Source organism: Gordionus sp. m RMFG-2023, chromosome 1 (assembly GCF_954871325.1).
Source record: "Gordionus sp. m RMFG-2023 chromosome 1, tfGorSpeb1-WG-v2, whole genome shotgun sequence".
NCBI lineage: Eukaryota > Metazoa > Nematomorpha > Gordioida > Chordodea > Parachordodidae > Gordionus > Gordionus sp. m RMFG-2023.
In genome coordinates this window covers 26,885,579-26,902,475 of record NC_088775.1, presented here as the reverse complement: position 1 = coordinate 26,902,475, position 16,897 = coordinate 26,885,579, and the positions used below count along the sequence as shown (strand labels likewise).

The 16,897-nt window shown below is 26.7% G+C and overlaps 1 protein-coding gene across 2 annotated transcripts in view; it reads right to left on the bottom strand.

Moving 5' to 3' along the window:
- Positions 1-12,984, bottom strand: part of LOC135931302 (uncharacterized) — a 35,493-nt gene extending 22,509 nt beyond the window's left edge. The window contains exons 1-6 of one of the 2 annotated variants that reach the window (XM_065468308.1): positions 12,902-12,984; positions 8,789-9,486; positions 7,824-7,970; positions 6,584-6,674; positions 5,237-5,332; positions 814-885 (exon numbers count right to left, since the gene is read on the bottom strand). In XM_065468308.1, the coding sequence (XP_065324380.1) occupies positions 814-885; positions 5,237-5,332; positions 6,584-6,674; positions 7,824-7,970; positions 8,789-9,453 (1,071 nt within the window). In that variant the 5' untranslated portion in view covers positions 9,454-9,486; positions 12,902-12,984. The remainder of the gene's footprint in view (positions 1-813; positions 886-5,236; positions 5,333-6,583; positions 6,675-7,823; positions 7,971-8,788; positions 9,487-12,901) is intronic. The other variant, XM_065468309.1, reaches the window with a different exon arrangement.
- Positions 12,985-16,897: the final 3,913 nt, after the last annotated feature.

The following is a 16,897-nucleotide window of genomic DNA, read 5'->3' as shown; positions in this document are numbered from 1 at the left end:
TTTGTGCGTTCTTCGTCGGATAGAGTGTTCTGATTCACGTTCCAAGTTTATGGAGGAAATCGAGGCTCAATTCGACGTGTTTGGAATTGAGAATTCTGACCTTTGATACTCCATTAATATAATTTTTTATTATTTATCAATATAATATATTGCAATAGGCACTGGCTTATAAATTTTTTTATTAAATTATTGCTAGGTTATACTAAAATATAAGAGTGTATAAAAACAATCCTCCACTTATAAGGAATATAAATTCAAATTTGTAAAAAAATAAAATTCCAAATAAAAATTAGGAAAAAAGTAAAAATCATAACAACATTTACTTTACTTTATCCAACCTTCATATATTATTATGATAAAGCATCCCTAATAATTCCCCACCACTCTCCGATTTTTGATTTGAAGAAGATCTCATAGAAGAAATCCGATGTTATATGTGAAAATTTCATAAATGTTTTTATAAGCGTCAAATTTGATAAAAAGATTACTATTTTAATTTGAAATTTTTAAGATTTTATTTCCGGGGGTTTTCCATGAGGTTTTTTCCAAGGTATTTTTTCATGGGGTTTTTTTCCAGGGTTTTTTTTCCTTATTACCCATATTTTTAATTAATCACGTCTATACTATTAAAATATTATCGCTTAGTAAGGTCTAAAATCTGTTTTGGACATTTGACATAAGGTAAAGAGTATCTATTTTTGACATAAGGTAATAAGTATTTATTTTTTATCATATATATATAAAGAATTTGAGTGAGGTTGATAAGATTGAAACATTTAAATATAGTATTGTATGTAAGATTGATATTTATACATCTTGTAATTTCCGATTTATCCTGGTTCTTTCGGAGTCTATCATTTCCATGCAGGTAATCTTTTCTTCCAGCTATTCGTATAATAATTTTTAATATTATTGATTTATAAATATAAATTTTAACAATTCACCAAATTTTACCAGTATATGGTGAAACATGGCCCAACGAAAGCGTGAAGCCAATTAGATAACGAATGAATATCTCTGATAAGATAGACAGGGAGAAAGAGAAAAGATTGAGATAAAAGTGATGTTGTAAAAGTCAACCCCCTCCCCCCTATAGTTTTGAACAGGGTGGTGCATTGACAGGCCAAATACGATTCGGTCAATCAAATATGGTTAAATTATAATAAATGTTTTTTATGTCAGTATTAACTTTGTTATGTATATATAATATTATAATGAATCTATGTAATATTAAATTTCATAATATTTTTTCAATTCGTTCCATAGTTAATATGTCGCCCTCTGTGGTAGAGCCCTGTTCTGATTCATATTCAATATCATTATTTTCTTTAATATTTTTAATCAATCTTAAGTTATGATATACTCTTACCAATTTTCCTGTTGTAGAAATTTCTCGATTTCTGTTTTTCGTATGAATATTGTCCCAAACCGATCAATTTCTTTCTGAAGAAGAAGTCGAAAGGAAATGTTAGTAGAGTATTAGTCACTTCTCTTAATGGAAAAGGTGGACAAAGCGCATTTCACCAACTTGAGGCCAAAATCTGATTGTTTCTTATGGAAGTTACCACTTTCAACATATTTTGGCTATTTAATATGCTTTACATTCAAAATTTATTGTATCACTTAAAATATATTAATTATCACCTCCTTGTAAAATACCTAATTCTTGTATTATATCACATACTTAAAATAATGCTCCCCATAATATTTGGGACCAATAAATTAGCAGCATTGTAAGTACATGTGTTTAGATCATTTTTCTCTTTTCAAACAAAACTTTAATTTTTTTTTTCTTCAGATGAAGAAAATATAGAATCATGGCATGATTGTATTATGTGTTTTTCCAAATTAAGCCTCTCGTTTTTACGTGAGCCAAAGTACATTTATTCCCTAGCACTTTCAACAATTAGATAGCCAAAGGTTGCAGTTTACCAAAATTTAAAATTTTTAGTCAAAAATATTTCTTCATTTAAGATATTATTGATAATTTCTATTTGACAAATATCACATTTCTTCAACAAATAATGCTATTTGCTCCATACATTTTATTGAAGATGCCCATCTTGTTGGCTAATTGTATTTAATGTAGATGGTATACTATGTTGATTCTTATTATGGGAAAATACTGCAGCTGGTATGTGTTTATTCTTGAAAAATTTAACAATATTTTAATTGTTGATATATGATAACTGAAGGCGTTTAATCTTTAAAATCGTGGAAGAATAGCTGCAATGTATGTGCGGACCATAACATTGTATATGATTATAAATAAATTCAGATTTTAGATTTCCAGGTTGCTTTTATGTTAATGGCATTATCGATAACGAAAGAATATCGTATTCAATATATGAATTACATTTTTAAATATCTGGCAATATAATCTGCCGTATGGCGATTTTCTTCAGTATTTAAAAAATTATGGAATACTGGAACAGGCGTCATCACCATAAAATTAATAATACTCTCGTTTCTGATATTGCTCCAGCCATCTGACACAATTGATAAGTGAGGAGTTTTATCTATTATATCTGCAACTCTCGCCTCCATATCCCCTGACGCTTTGTTCTAATAGATATCCAGCCAACTGTCTTCGCCTGGGTAAAGTGTAAATAGGACGTATTTTCTTATCTTGGATATAAGGATTTTTAGTGATGTGGAAAGGTAAATTGCTAGCATATGCAGCCTTTGCAAACAATTCATCAATCTCATTTTTTTCTTTGGGATTCAATCTATCTATGAAACCTGTTATACAAGGGATTTACATTTAATCGCCCTGCTTGTAGATGATCAGAGATAATGGAATCAAATTCTCCTGACTCACAAGGCAAAATATTGTCAATTTGATAATTATTCTTACTAATTTCACTAAATTCTTCATCAGAGCTAAAAGTATTACAAATTACATTTGTGACTTTGTCGAGGTTGATATTTTGGAATTTGAATAAAAAAATTTCCTAATTATGAAAGAGCACATAGTACAGCCGATTAAATTAATGCTTGACCATGGGTAATATAGGACATATTGCAAATCTTGCATACCGCTTTAACTGACTTATCATCACGTGCTTCTTGAAAATGTTTCTAAACTTGATGCTTTGGTTTGACCATTACTTATTTTATCATTATCGACCAATTGTTTCATATTGGCTTAATATTAAATATAATATAATACACAATATATAATACACAATATATAATATATAGTATATAATACACAATATATAATATATAGTATATAATACACAATATATAATATATAAATTTTTACCAGAATTGAATAAATTATTTTATAAATCTGACCAGAACAACTAAAAAGAAAATTAATTTACGTGATACGTGATATAATAGCGCTTTTGCCCTCTAGCGTTGATGGTTCAACAGAGCTACGCTAGGTTTTCCTCATTTCCATCTAATTGGAACTAATTTAATTTGGATATAAAAGTAAAAATATGAGTAGCCCTCCACAGGTTTGTGGGCAAGCCGCACGTACTTGTAGACGCAACATTTCGAAAAATGTTACTTAAACCTCTATAGGCTTATTAAAAAAGGAGTGGGGCAGAAAAAGAGCCTATACCCGAGAACTACAGTATAATTTAATTACTGTAAGGGTGGGTGGTGGCTGATTTTAAGTTTATATATAAATTCAAATGTAGCAAGTGGAAGTAAAAAAAATGAGAATTAATATAATTTATACTCGGCTAAAAATTAAATAAATAAATTTATTAAAAAATAAACCATGACTTAGCTAAATTATTATATCAATTTATTTTAGTTTACTATAAAAAAAATTCTTTTGTTTTTATATTATAAAATGAAAGTTTAATATTTTAATATGAAATTCTTAAATTTTAATATAAAATTATAATTAAAACGATTCCTTCATGATACAAATATATTTTTAAATAAATTGTAACATAATAAGATTGATAAACATGATTTTAATTAATTATATTAAAATATTTATTCGCAAATAATATTTTAGAGTATTGGGACCGTCATGCCAACCCTGATTTGAATGTATAGCAGCAAATTACTTCTACTCCATCCTCCTACCTACCCATTTATATATATTTTTTTAGACATGTAGGGGAGACTGGGGTTAGCTAAACCCCGGGGCTTGGCAAACCACTTAATCTTATTTTAAAATCAAATACACCAGGAGGTTAAAATTTATCGTAATATAGTTTTTATTACTTTACCTATATAGTCAAAGTATCTTTTGAAATAATTATTTATTAAAAGTGTTAAGAAATAAAATTTTTATGAATTTTTCAAAAGGTTTTAACATAACAGAATTTTAATTTTTATTAAAATATATAAACATTTATATGTAAATTAAATTTTATAGCAAAGTTTAAACATTCTTCTATAATGGGAAAGTTTTATGAGTATTTATTATATCTAAATATTATTTCAATCATGATTTGTCAATTTAGAGCTAGCGGGGCTTTCTAAACTATACACGTCGATGGCAGTTAATTATGAAAAAAAATTTTAAATCTTGAAAAGGCAATTTCATGGCTGTTTATGATTGGTATTTAGGATTTATGCTAAGAAATCATAATCTCTCCTTAAGATCCTTATTTTTTTATGTCCAAAATGTTTAATAAATTGCAAAATTAAGTTTCAATTTTTATATATAATTAGCTTCAATTTATAAGTATTATGATATTTTGAGCAATGAAATAATAAAATTTTTCTATGCGTATCATTATTAATAAATAAAAATGCATTTCAATTTATTATGGCCTAAAAAAATCAATGGTTAAGGAAGCCCCTTGAAGTGGTTTGCCCATCCCTCAATTGGGGCTTGTTGGACAAAATTTTACTTTTACGAAAAATAGAATTTAAAAAAATGATTATATTCTTAAAATATTTTATAAGGCACCTTAATAGAGTATAGTTTTAGGTATCTTATCATATATTATTTTTTCTAAAAAACCAGGAGCTATAGCCAATTTTGTAAAAATTTGTTTGGCTAACCCCAGTCTCCGCTACATGCTTGAAACTGAAAAAAAGAATGTCAAATAAAAAAATAGATAAAGGTCGTAAAGCACAAAAAAAGAGTTTTACTAATAACGATGCGTACGCTAGGAAAGTGGATAATTGACTATACAAAAGAAGAATGTTTAAAAATTTTTTTTTAATAGCCATATAATGTTTACCTTTACCCATTCAAATTACATGTTTTTTCCCCTTTTATCAATTTCTTTAAAAAATAAACAGTTGCAATTACCTCTAGCGACTTTTGAAGAAGAGCATCAATTTCTTCTTGCTTAAATTTGATCATTTTTTGAAGTTCGCCGTTACTATTAGACTCCTTTTTCTCAAACTTTTTTTTTAAAAAAAAAATTTAATTTATAAAATTCTATTATTTTTAAAAAAGCAATCAAAATACTTAATCGTAATATTAGGTCGTTATATATGACTAATAATAAAGGGGCCAGAGTAGTGTTATGAAAAATTACGATTTCACCATTTTGAAAAACGGCTAAATAAGATTTTTGCAAAATAATTATTACCTAGGCCTCGAAATTTGGTCAGAAGAAGGCCAAACCTATTTGCCATCTTTTGACTAAAATTTTGATTTAGCCTAAATTAAGGTTTTTAACAAAACTAGGTAGTTGTAAATTTCTGATTTTGCTAATTGACTATTTTATCTATTTAAATTAATTAGGATTATTCAAATAAATATTTCGTATCAAATATTATTCATTATTCGATTCGTTCATACGAATATTAATTTGAACGAATAATATTCCAATATTTTTTTAAATCTCATTGCAAAAAAAAATTATGATTGCTATAATGCTAAGTTTTGAACCATTACTAGAATGAACATAATATATTCGAACAAAAATATTTAATTATTCTAAAAATAATGGCAAAAATATTTTACACGCATAAAGATAGGTGTGAAAATTTACACCCAAGTAATAATATTACGGGCGGACAGGCTGGTTAAAATATTTTTAAAAGTGTTTTAAATATTTCACGGGCATTTTTATTAAAAATTCGCTCTTTATTCCATACTAATGCTCATATAAATAAGTTAAAAAATATATTAAAATAATTATAGATGTAAGCCAAATCCCAAAAAATTTTCAAAAATCAGATTGGAAAATGATACCGCATTTTGAATTAAATGGGTGGGAGGGACAAGATTCCCCCCAAAACCATGGGCGAGAAAGTGGGTTATAAATTTTAATACAAGAAAATACAACAATAATGATTATAATAAATATAGTAATTTAGCTGATATCCACAAAAATATATGGCTTTATAAAATTTCATATAAAAATATTAAATTTTAGTATTCCAATACATTTTATTTTACTGTTCGAATAATATTTGTGAATGTTAAAATAAAACTATTTGAATACGAATAATAAGGATTGAATTAATTCAAATTATTTATTAAAAATTCGGTTTTTATTCGAATATCGAATATTTATTAGGAACACTAGACAAGAGTTAAAGAGGTGCATCGCCTATACTATTATAAATAATCATCATTTTTTTAATCTATTTGTGAGTGGTTTTGATAGAAAGCCAAAGTATCAAGGCGCTTTTATGATTTTACTTCTTCGAGAAGTTTCATCCTTTCAAGATGGACTTGTCGTTCTGTGTCTTCGTATATTTGCCACAATTGCTTATCGAAATTTTCGATTTTCCTGAAATAATCATATTAAATGATTTAATTTAGCTTCTTATAATTTAATTATTACTATCGATATTAAAAAATAAATCTTTAAAAATATTAGAACATTTTAAAAAACTAAATAAAATTTTCGTCACTAGTAGTCCTTAGCGATGGGGTTAAAAAAAATTCTAACATGGTGGGTGAGTTGAAATATTTGTATAGAACAAAGGGTAGAAATATTGTTTATTTTTCTTGATGTAAAATGAGCAGAAGAAATAGATTAAAATGAAATATATAAAAAGTGAAAATCAACCAAAATCAAATAATTTTTAGCATTGGGGAGAGGGCAAATTTTTAAATAGCAGGTGAAATTTCGTCGATGGACATTGTTTAGCAATGCCGAACGCCTTCTAAAATAAATGCAATCAATGAACCCTGTATAAACTCCTTTTTTTGTATTATAAAGAAAGCACGTAATTTTACAAAAAAAAAATCTAAAAAAATGAGCTTAAACAAGGAACATATAAAAAAAATAAGTTAATTTATTTTATTTTATGTTGGATTATAAAAAAAATTTAATTTTTATATTAGTATACTATTATCATTTCATAATAATAATGATAGTAGCTTATCTATAAAACATCAAACTATCATCTACTTTTTTTTATAAAAACTAAAGCCGACAGGAAATATAACAAGGGTTGGGGAAATAAAATTGGATATTAAATGACTTAAGAAATGACATTATTTATTTGAAAAAAAATAAGAAAGATTTATTTTGCTTCATATATTTTTCCTGCCTAAAAGGTTAAATCCTACACAATGTTAATATAATAGGAACTAGAACTATAATATTCTAAAAAAAAATACATTTCCCATTTTCTATCAAAGTTTTGAACGGAAACCAGACCCTTGGAATGGGGTCAATTCTTAGAATCGGAAAACAGAACAACAATTTTAGGAACCGAGAAACACAACAACATTTTTAAGAACCGGGAAACAGAACAACATTTTTAGGAACCGGAAATAGGACTCGCCTTAAATTTATAATTTTCATCTTATTTTTAGAAAACGTTCCGAAACTGTTCCGGGAACGTTCTCCGAATCGTCCTTTCCTATTCCGATAGCTTTTTATAATAGTATAGATTTTATAGAATAATTTTAAAAAAATTTAATTTACTCTTCCATAACCCTCTCAAGATATTTTTTTTCACTCATTTTCTTGGCCAAAATATCCATGAACTGAATGAAAAAGAAATTTATCCTCTCGGAAATGTCGGGCATTTCTTCGCTCATACGTTCCATCAGCTGCTCAAATTCGCTAACGCTAATTTGTTTTATTTATATATTTTAAAAAATATGATTTGATCGCCCTTTCTTACACATTAGAAAGAGTCGTAAAAACTGTAAATTTTTGAAACTGGACAAATAATTTAAAAAAATATAATTTAATCTTATTAAATAATATGATATTTTAATATAACATATCTAAAACAAATTTTCGAATTTATAAAATATTCGATTCGAAAATAGGGATAATATTAATATATTCTAAAATATTTGTATAAAATTGTTTTATAATGTTCATAAAAGATGAGAAATTTGATTTAAAAATTATTCATAAAAATTTTAGATTATTTCTATTTAAATATTCCTAGTGGAAGAAGAAAAAATTTTACCAAAATTTAATAATCTGTTTTTTATTCAATTTTCTAATGGGGAAATAAAATTTTCTAATTGATGATTTCATTATTAATGCGACTATGCATACAATTACTTGATTTTAATTTTTGAATTGAATGAATACGAATATTCAATCAATTTATTTGATTCCTATTTTTTAGGGATACTTTGTAATAACTTTAAAAAAATATTCGTTATTAATGATTAGGTAATAAATATGATTGATTCAAGAAATATAGAACATTATAAAGTTTTAAATTCGAATTTATGATGTTTCTTTAGATTGAGATTTCTAAAAAAAAATATCTTAAAAAATTTATAAAACTTAATATCATGTCTCTGACTGTTTTTGAAAAAAATCACTTTGAGTTTGAAAAATGATATTATGTGAGGAAAACGAGTTCTTGCTATACACAATGGCTGAATTTTTTAAAAAAAACACATATACATTGGATATTATACTTTATATTCTGTAGCAGGGTATCCCGGAGCTCGCTCGTGAGAGATTGTTGGGAATCGAATGAGCTCATATGAGGTGCTGCGAGACTTAGATTATTGGAATGTTGAGCCATGTGATGACCATGTTCTTCTTCCGATGGCGACAAAATATTCGAGAAAGAGGAACACAGGTCGTAATCCTGGCCGTCGATATAACTAAGGGACAAATTTTCGTGGGCGTCTCTTTCGACGAGGGAAGAATAATCAAAGGACAGCTCCAAGAGGGAAGAAGCTCGCGGGGTGTATACATCGTTGCTAAGAGCGGAATTTGTAGTATCAATTTTTTGGCCATTACCGCTAACTATTTTCTCAGCAGTGGTAATGGGAGCAGGAATAAACTTTTTACGCGATTGGTGAGGATCGTCAATATTCATGTAATTTAATTTACAGGGTATGACTATAACGTTCTCCATTCCATTTTGGGTTGCTTTATTAGTGGGGCTTACTGGAATATCCGAAACTTTAGAAGAAACAAGACTCGAAGGTAGAGGGTTGTAAAGAGTTTTTCGGTGTAACTTGCTGATACCCGATTCTCTCATTCCATCGATATTGTATACGTTAATATTAGAGTAAGTTTTATCTTTGAAGGATGCTTTGCGAGAATCATTGATGGATGATCTAAGCATCATTCATTGGATTTATGATAAGAGACGCATACATAGCTTTTAGGGAGAAAAAAAATTATATTTACTAAACACGATATTTATATATGTGGTAAGTTAATTTTGAATAAAGATTAACCACTCATTCACAGTTAGATCGAAATTCGCAGTGAAGTATACAAAATATCTTCACCGCGAATACTGTGATTGAGGGATAAATACGGAATCCTCTCATGGGGATTGGTAATCTCTCGATTTTAACCATTAACTGTGGGGCGATTTTTTAATTTTGAAACATCTAATTTTTCAGGAAAATAATTCATCATATTGAGTATGCCTACCCTGCAAATATCGGAAACTTTGACCTGAATTTATGAACTAATCATAATTTATATTTAAGAATTTTACATATGAATTTTTAAAAAATGCTGAAAAATGGCACTCTTAAACTAATAGTAGTATTCCATGTATGCTAGAATTTTTTTCCAGAAAATCTGATTTCTGCGAATTAAAAATGGCCCTCAGGTTTAAGATATTTTGAGGGGTTGGGGGGGGGGGTCTTTATATATGCCTAATAAGAAAAAGTCAAATACCATTCATTAATTTTTATAGTTATAAGTTTTCTTAAATTACCTTTAGAAGACTTTTTCGCTTCTTTTATGAGATTATTTATAATTTCTTTTTTTTTGTTACAATTTATAAGAAAATATAACATAACACGAAGAATCATTTTATTATTATCTAATTAATGTAAACTTTAAGCCGAATTATATTACCCCAAGTTAATTATATTCTATCTTGTATACATGTAAAAAAATTGTATAATAACTTAAAGAATTACATTTGTTTTCATCTCTATTTTTCCCACATACTCACTTAAAAACTTATTCAAATAATAATAAATTTTAATAACCTTTATAATCCTCTCTAAGGAAAGGATGAACCCGATCTTTCTCTCCAGAATCTGATAATACAGATAAAATTTTATTTTTTCGGGAATGAAATTTTAAAACACTTAAAATTATTTCATTATTATATATGACTATATATATTTATAATTCCTGATTTAAGCATTTTATAAAATGAAACAATTCTTGCATTCAAAATATTTTTGATAATAAGTAGGAAGCTACAAGATCCTTATAATAAATAATTACTTAATTTTTATTCCACTTTAATCTAATCGCCACTAAAAAAGAGAAATATCACCTGCCTATACATGAAAATGTGAAGTGGTATATTGAAAAGATAACGATGGTGGTTAAGATAATAAATGTATATTATAAAAAAACAAATATTCGTTGTTCAAATCGGATTCGAATATTATTAGTTTGATTAAATAATATTCGAATACGAATAACTTATTTATTATATTGCATATCACTGGCGTATCCAGGATTTTGCTATGGGGTGGGGGGGGGCACTATTATGTGAATTTTTTCCCCGTAAATGTTGGAGATTTAGGACCACTTATTATAGGTCTTTGGCTATATTAGTTTATAAAAAAATAATTTTGAGTATTCACTTTTTTAAAAAATGCTTTTTTTCTAAAATTTTTGAATTATAGACGTTATTTAAAAAAATTATTAATTTTTCTTTCAAATTCTTACATATAATGATATACTGTATGCATTTTTTGAGGAGAGGGGGGGTAGGGGAGAGGGGGTGTGAAGAGTGGAAATTTCTGTTAGCTTAAAATGATATTTATGAAAACAGGGAAATTTGCGATGGGAGGGGGAGGGGAAATACTCCCTTTCCACCCCCCCCCCCACTCCCTACTAATAGGTTTTACGCGTCTGATGTATGTCTGAAGGGGAAAAAAAATTAAATTTATACTTTCTAAATTTTAATAAATATTAATTGATTTGGGGTTAGTAAATTAAAAAGTTTTAGAAAGGATTATATCTCTTCTAAGAAATATTTTTTTGAATTATATTTCATTCTTCTGATTAGCGTCTTTCTGGAACAAAAAGAAAAAAATCGCAAATCACAAGAAAAGAATGGCAACTTATTTTATATACCACTTAATAGTCATTGATTTTAATGTAAAACGCTCTAACCCTATATTTTATATTGCATGCAACATGAAATTTAAAATTGATTGTCCAGACTTCAATTGCAAATGCCTAAGTAAACTGCAAAATCTGCAGGGTCATTGAAATTTTAAAACATGAGAAAGTTTTAAAAATTTTCGAATTTAAAAAAAAATGAATATGGAAATCGCCTAATGAGAGAATAATACAATAAAATTCGCGAGAAAAATGGAACAGAGAAAAATGGAACAGACACAAATCACGGTTCCGGGTGTTTAAACCCTATAGTTTATAAAAATAATATCATTAATTTTTTTTTTTTAAAGTTATTGATTAACCCTTTTTTAAACACCATTTTGCTATCTGGTTAAAGATATTTAAATTGAATAGCCTTAGTCTTTATAATGATAGTGCATGATAAAATTTAGAAAAATAAAATAAATTTTTTTTTTTTTATAATACACTCCTCCATTTTATTCTTGTGGTACCTTATCTATCTATAATTATTCATGTTATAATGAAATCAGCCTTTACCTAAAAAAAAATATTTATTGTATCTCTAATATTTTATATCTATAATATAAAAATATAATATGCAAATGTACAATGGAGTTAATGAGTTAAACCAAAATATAAAATAAAAATTCATGACTTAAAATTAACAATATATAAATTTAAGTAAATTTAATGGTGTATATGTGTGTAGTAAAGTAAGTATATTATATAAAAATTTAATGTAATAAAAATAAGTTTATTATATACATTACACTTTATACCTATGCATTTTACTATATTATACAACATATAAATATATAAAATTGCTAATTTAATAAATAATTAAAGGTTAATTGAATTTTGCAAAAATAAAGATATAGGTGTTATACCCAGGCTTTCTGACAATATATATATATTTATTTATTTGAATATAATTTTATAATTCTACCAAAAGAAGGAAAACAATATACTTATAAATAATAATAAAAAATTTTAATTTGGGGAAAGCTTTTTAAATTTCATTATTAATTCTACTTAAAGGAATGTGGAGTTCAAGTTTATTTTGAGCAGTATAAAAAAGGAAGTGTATTTAAAAAAAGGTTTAAAAAAATAGAAATTATATATACGGGTTTATTACAATGATGTTATCTTATCACTACCATTGGTAAAGAGGTAGAAGGAGCCTGGCTTTCCTAAATACCTTTATGACCCCACCCTCTAGAGCTAGCTAAGAGAGAAGAAAGAAATATTTGAAGAAATTAAATATCTTCTGGGAGGAGATGCATTACTATATCATAATTATAGGAAAAATAATGATGTCAGGTTACCTGATGTTCATTAAAATCATATCGAAGGGTGCGTTCGTTTTTAGAAAGAAATATTTAAATTAATTAGCTATACAATACCAAATAAATCATTTTGAATAAAATGATAAAGTATCAATAAACCTCTATAACCGCCATTAACATAGTCGTAGTCATGATCTTGCAAAAATGGTGTGGGTTTTCTCACATAAATTTTTTGAAAGGCTTTAGGCCCGTATTCCATTTTTTCATTGGCTTACATTTTTTTTTAAAAATTCATGGTTATGCAACTTTTTAAAAAAATTTTCAATTATACCATTATTTTATAGAAATTATTAATTTAACTTGTTTTTGTTTAAAAAATTATCGTTTATGATATTGCATTTATTTTTCGGAAAGAAAGTGGTAAAGGCGTGTTAGGTAGGGACATTATTTTCATTACCATAAAATGATATTTCTGAAAACTTGCAAATTGCCTAAGGGAAAGCTCCGTCTCATGGGTACACCTAAGTGACAAAATAACATGAATAAAGAACAATAAATTAATAGATCCTTCATAAGGTATGTTATTTTAAAATCTTTTACATAGTTTTATATTATGGGCAGAAAAAGCTGAAACTTTGTCTAAGGCTGGTCTAGATCCTATTTTTCCAATAAAACGATTTTTTTTTATTGTATACTACCAACGTTTTTGCTTATTATTTTCTCATCTTTTTTTTAAATTTAAATTTTAGAATAATGATGAAAAGATTTTGAACTAAATATTATGTGTTCCAATTGTAATTGGTGTGAGTCTATTATGGCTAGATGGGTGGCGCATACCAACCTCCAAAAAAATGTCTTTGGCCTTCTCCATCTTTAAAAACAGGGTATTTAGATTAAATTTATCATTTCAAAAAATGGTTATGATGATGATGATGATAATATTATATATTTTATTTTCTATATCAATATGAGACAATTTTAATTATTCATTTTTATATTAAAGATAATATAAAAATTTTAAAAATATAAAATTTTTTAAATAATCACATAGAGGATGATGTTTTTGTTCGTGGCAGTTAAAGATTACTTTTAATCAAATAAATTTAATATAAATATGTAGTCCAAACATTAGGGGCGTAGTTAGGAATTTTCTACGGAGGAGTGGGGGGAATTTTTTTTTTGATTTTTTTTGAAGCATTAAATTTATTAGAACTAATCATCATATAAAATTTATTTGAATAAACATATTTAAAAATATGATAATTTCGAACACAAATAATAAAATATTGGAAATACAAAATATTAAGAGCGAATATAATACGGTTAAAAAAAATACAGTTATATAAACCGGTATGTCACAATAAAATAAAAAATTAAGCATTTTATGATGATTTAAAAAGTTGGTCAAAATATCATTCATAAATGAAAATTTAATCTTATTTGCGATTGCGCCAATTTTTTAATAATTGGTTGTGTTGGGATTTAGATCTCGATGAATAAAGCTAGTCTATTCAATCAATTTTAAGTTTCATACTTTTGATATAGGTTTTTATTCTTTGAAATGAAGAAATGGTTCTCTCATTTGTGCTTGTACTAATTGGTATTATAATATATAGTAATTTTAATATATTTGATAAATTTATGAAATAAATTTTAAAGTCTGGAGAATTATCTACAAAAATGATCTTTCATACCATTTAAACTCTGAAATTAATTGGCCTTCAGATACATTTATATCATCTGAATAAAATTTAGCTATATATTTAATTTTGCAATAGCAAGATTTGTATATCCTCAGATCAAAGGGAGTTATGAGGTATAGTATTTGTAAATTGGATGGAGCCATTGGTAAATCATTCATTGATTCGAGTCAAAATTAAATCCAAAAGTTGAATAAAAATGGTTATTTTTAAATTATCCTCAATGGACTTCACGTTAATATTGGAATGATTTGTTTGTCGGTATAGCCGAGGCTTGTGTATCTCAAAATCATATAATTCACTATCAACTCAACAATCACATAAATCTCGAGAAATTCCTGGTCGATATTATCTCTAGGTCTTCTAAGTTGTAATATAATAATATTCACGCTTCTCATAACTTCAGAAAAACCATTTTATGAAAAATATTGAATATAATTGTTATGTAATAAATAATTTTTAATACATTCCAATGAAAAAAATTAGCAGTCATATTAAATCTAATAATGGATCAGTGTCAGGTGTAATATGTGTTTTAGATGATTCTGTTATTTCTCCGAGGACAAATAAAATGGCTCTTCTAGATTCAAAAAATGATGTAACAGCTTGATGTCGAAGGCTCCATCTTGTCTCACAGGCTTCTGCAGTTTCATTTTTCCTGTAGTCCAGGAAGAGAAATAATATATTCCGTTAATTCTGTCTAATTGGATATCTGAACATTTAAATTTTCTAATCATAGTTATTAGTTGGCCTATATTAAATTTAATTTTTTTGGTTGATATAATTTTCTTATATTCATCAGTGTTTAAGGTTTATAAAATTTTAGTAAACTTTAAATTTTATTGAGATAAAATATTAATATACAAGAAATAAATATCTAAATTAATTTTAACTTTTTGCTAATATTTAAAATAGAATATAACCTATTTGAAGTAGAATCCTTAAAAATTAGAAGGGCTAAGTGGCCAGTCAACCCCCCATAACTACTTATCTATGATTTTATATTGAGCTAATTTATCCTAAAAAATATTTTTTTATTTCATCAATTATTATTTGGAAAAATGAGATTAAAAAAAAGTTAAAATTTGACAAAAAAATAATCCTTCAGAAGTTTTTTTTTCGAAAACAGGCTAGATGAGTTCTCGCTGTGTTAGAATATAGCAGGGCCCTCACCTTGTTTTCAAAAATTTTACAAGTCTATGAAGGATTTTATTTTATAAAAATAGGTCGATTTGTTGGATGTTTGTACGAATTTGAAAGAAAAATTCATGAATGCAGTAGTTCTTAATTTCGCAAGAAAATAATAATTAAGAATTTGATTAGTGAAGATGTAGATATTGTTAAATAATCTATATAACAATTTATATGATTTAATTGTATTTAAATATAGAATTCAAAGAATATATATTTTATCCTAATTTAATAGTGGATTTAGATTATGGGCCCCGTTTAAGGAATATATTTCCTATATCTCGAAGTCGGTATGAAACTTGTTAAACTGCACAATTATTCCATTTTTTCCAAGAGAAACCCTATAAATTTCTCATAATTTTATAAGATATTTACAGATGACTAAGACAATAGGCGTATTGACATATTATGCTTGACTGAAACACTAGCATTTAATATATTCTTGAAAATGATTATATTTGTTTTTTTTAAACATTAACAACATTAGTATTAGAATTATAAGAATAAAAGATAAGGCTGGTATCATGGGCTTTTGTAGCGTAGCCAAGGGTAAAAATCGGGATTAATTCTAATCGTAAATATTCATTTCAAGCTAATAAAAATTATACCTATACACCCCTCCCCCTATCCTCCTCCGCAAATGAATACAATATCTCATTAAAATATATATAATTATTTTCGAAAATATAAAGTATGAGTTAATTACGTACGTGAAACGTGATATATAACGCTTTTGCCCTCAAGCGTTGAAAGTTCAACAGAGCTACGCTAGGTTTTCCTCATTTCCATCTAATTGGAACTAATTTAATTTGGGTGTAAAAGTAAAAATATGAGGAGCTCTCCACACGTTTGAGCAAGCCGCACGTACTTGTACGCATCCGAGAACTATTGTTAAAATGTCTATGAGCTAATAACAAAGAGTTGAGCAAAACAAAAGCCTATACCCGAGAATTACAATATAATTTGATTATTTTAAGTGGGTGGTGACTGATTTTAAGTTTAAATTCTTTAGTGTAAGTTTTAATGTGATTACTATCGTTATTGAGATTTAATGTCCATACCATGCAATTAATTTTACTTTTAATTTATTCTGAGAGCCTAGAAATAACATTTTTATAAAATAACATATTAGTACAAAAACAGTACAATCACTTATCAATAATACTATACTTTATATCCAACATTGAAGATAAACCTCCATCCTACCGGAAAAATCGAACCCCATAATTATTTTCGGCTTAGGAAGTAAAATCTATAAAATGTG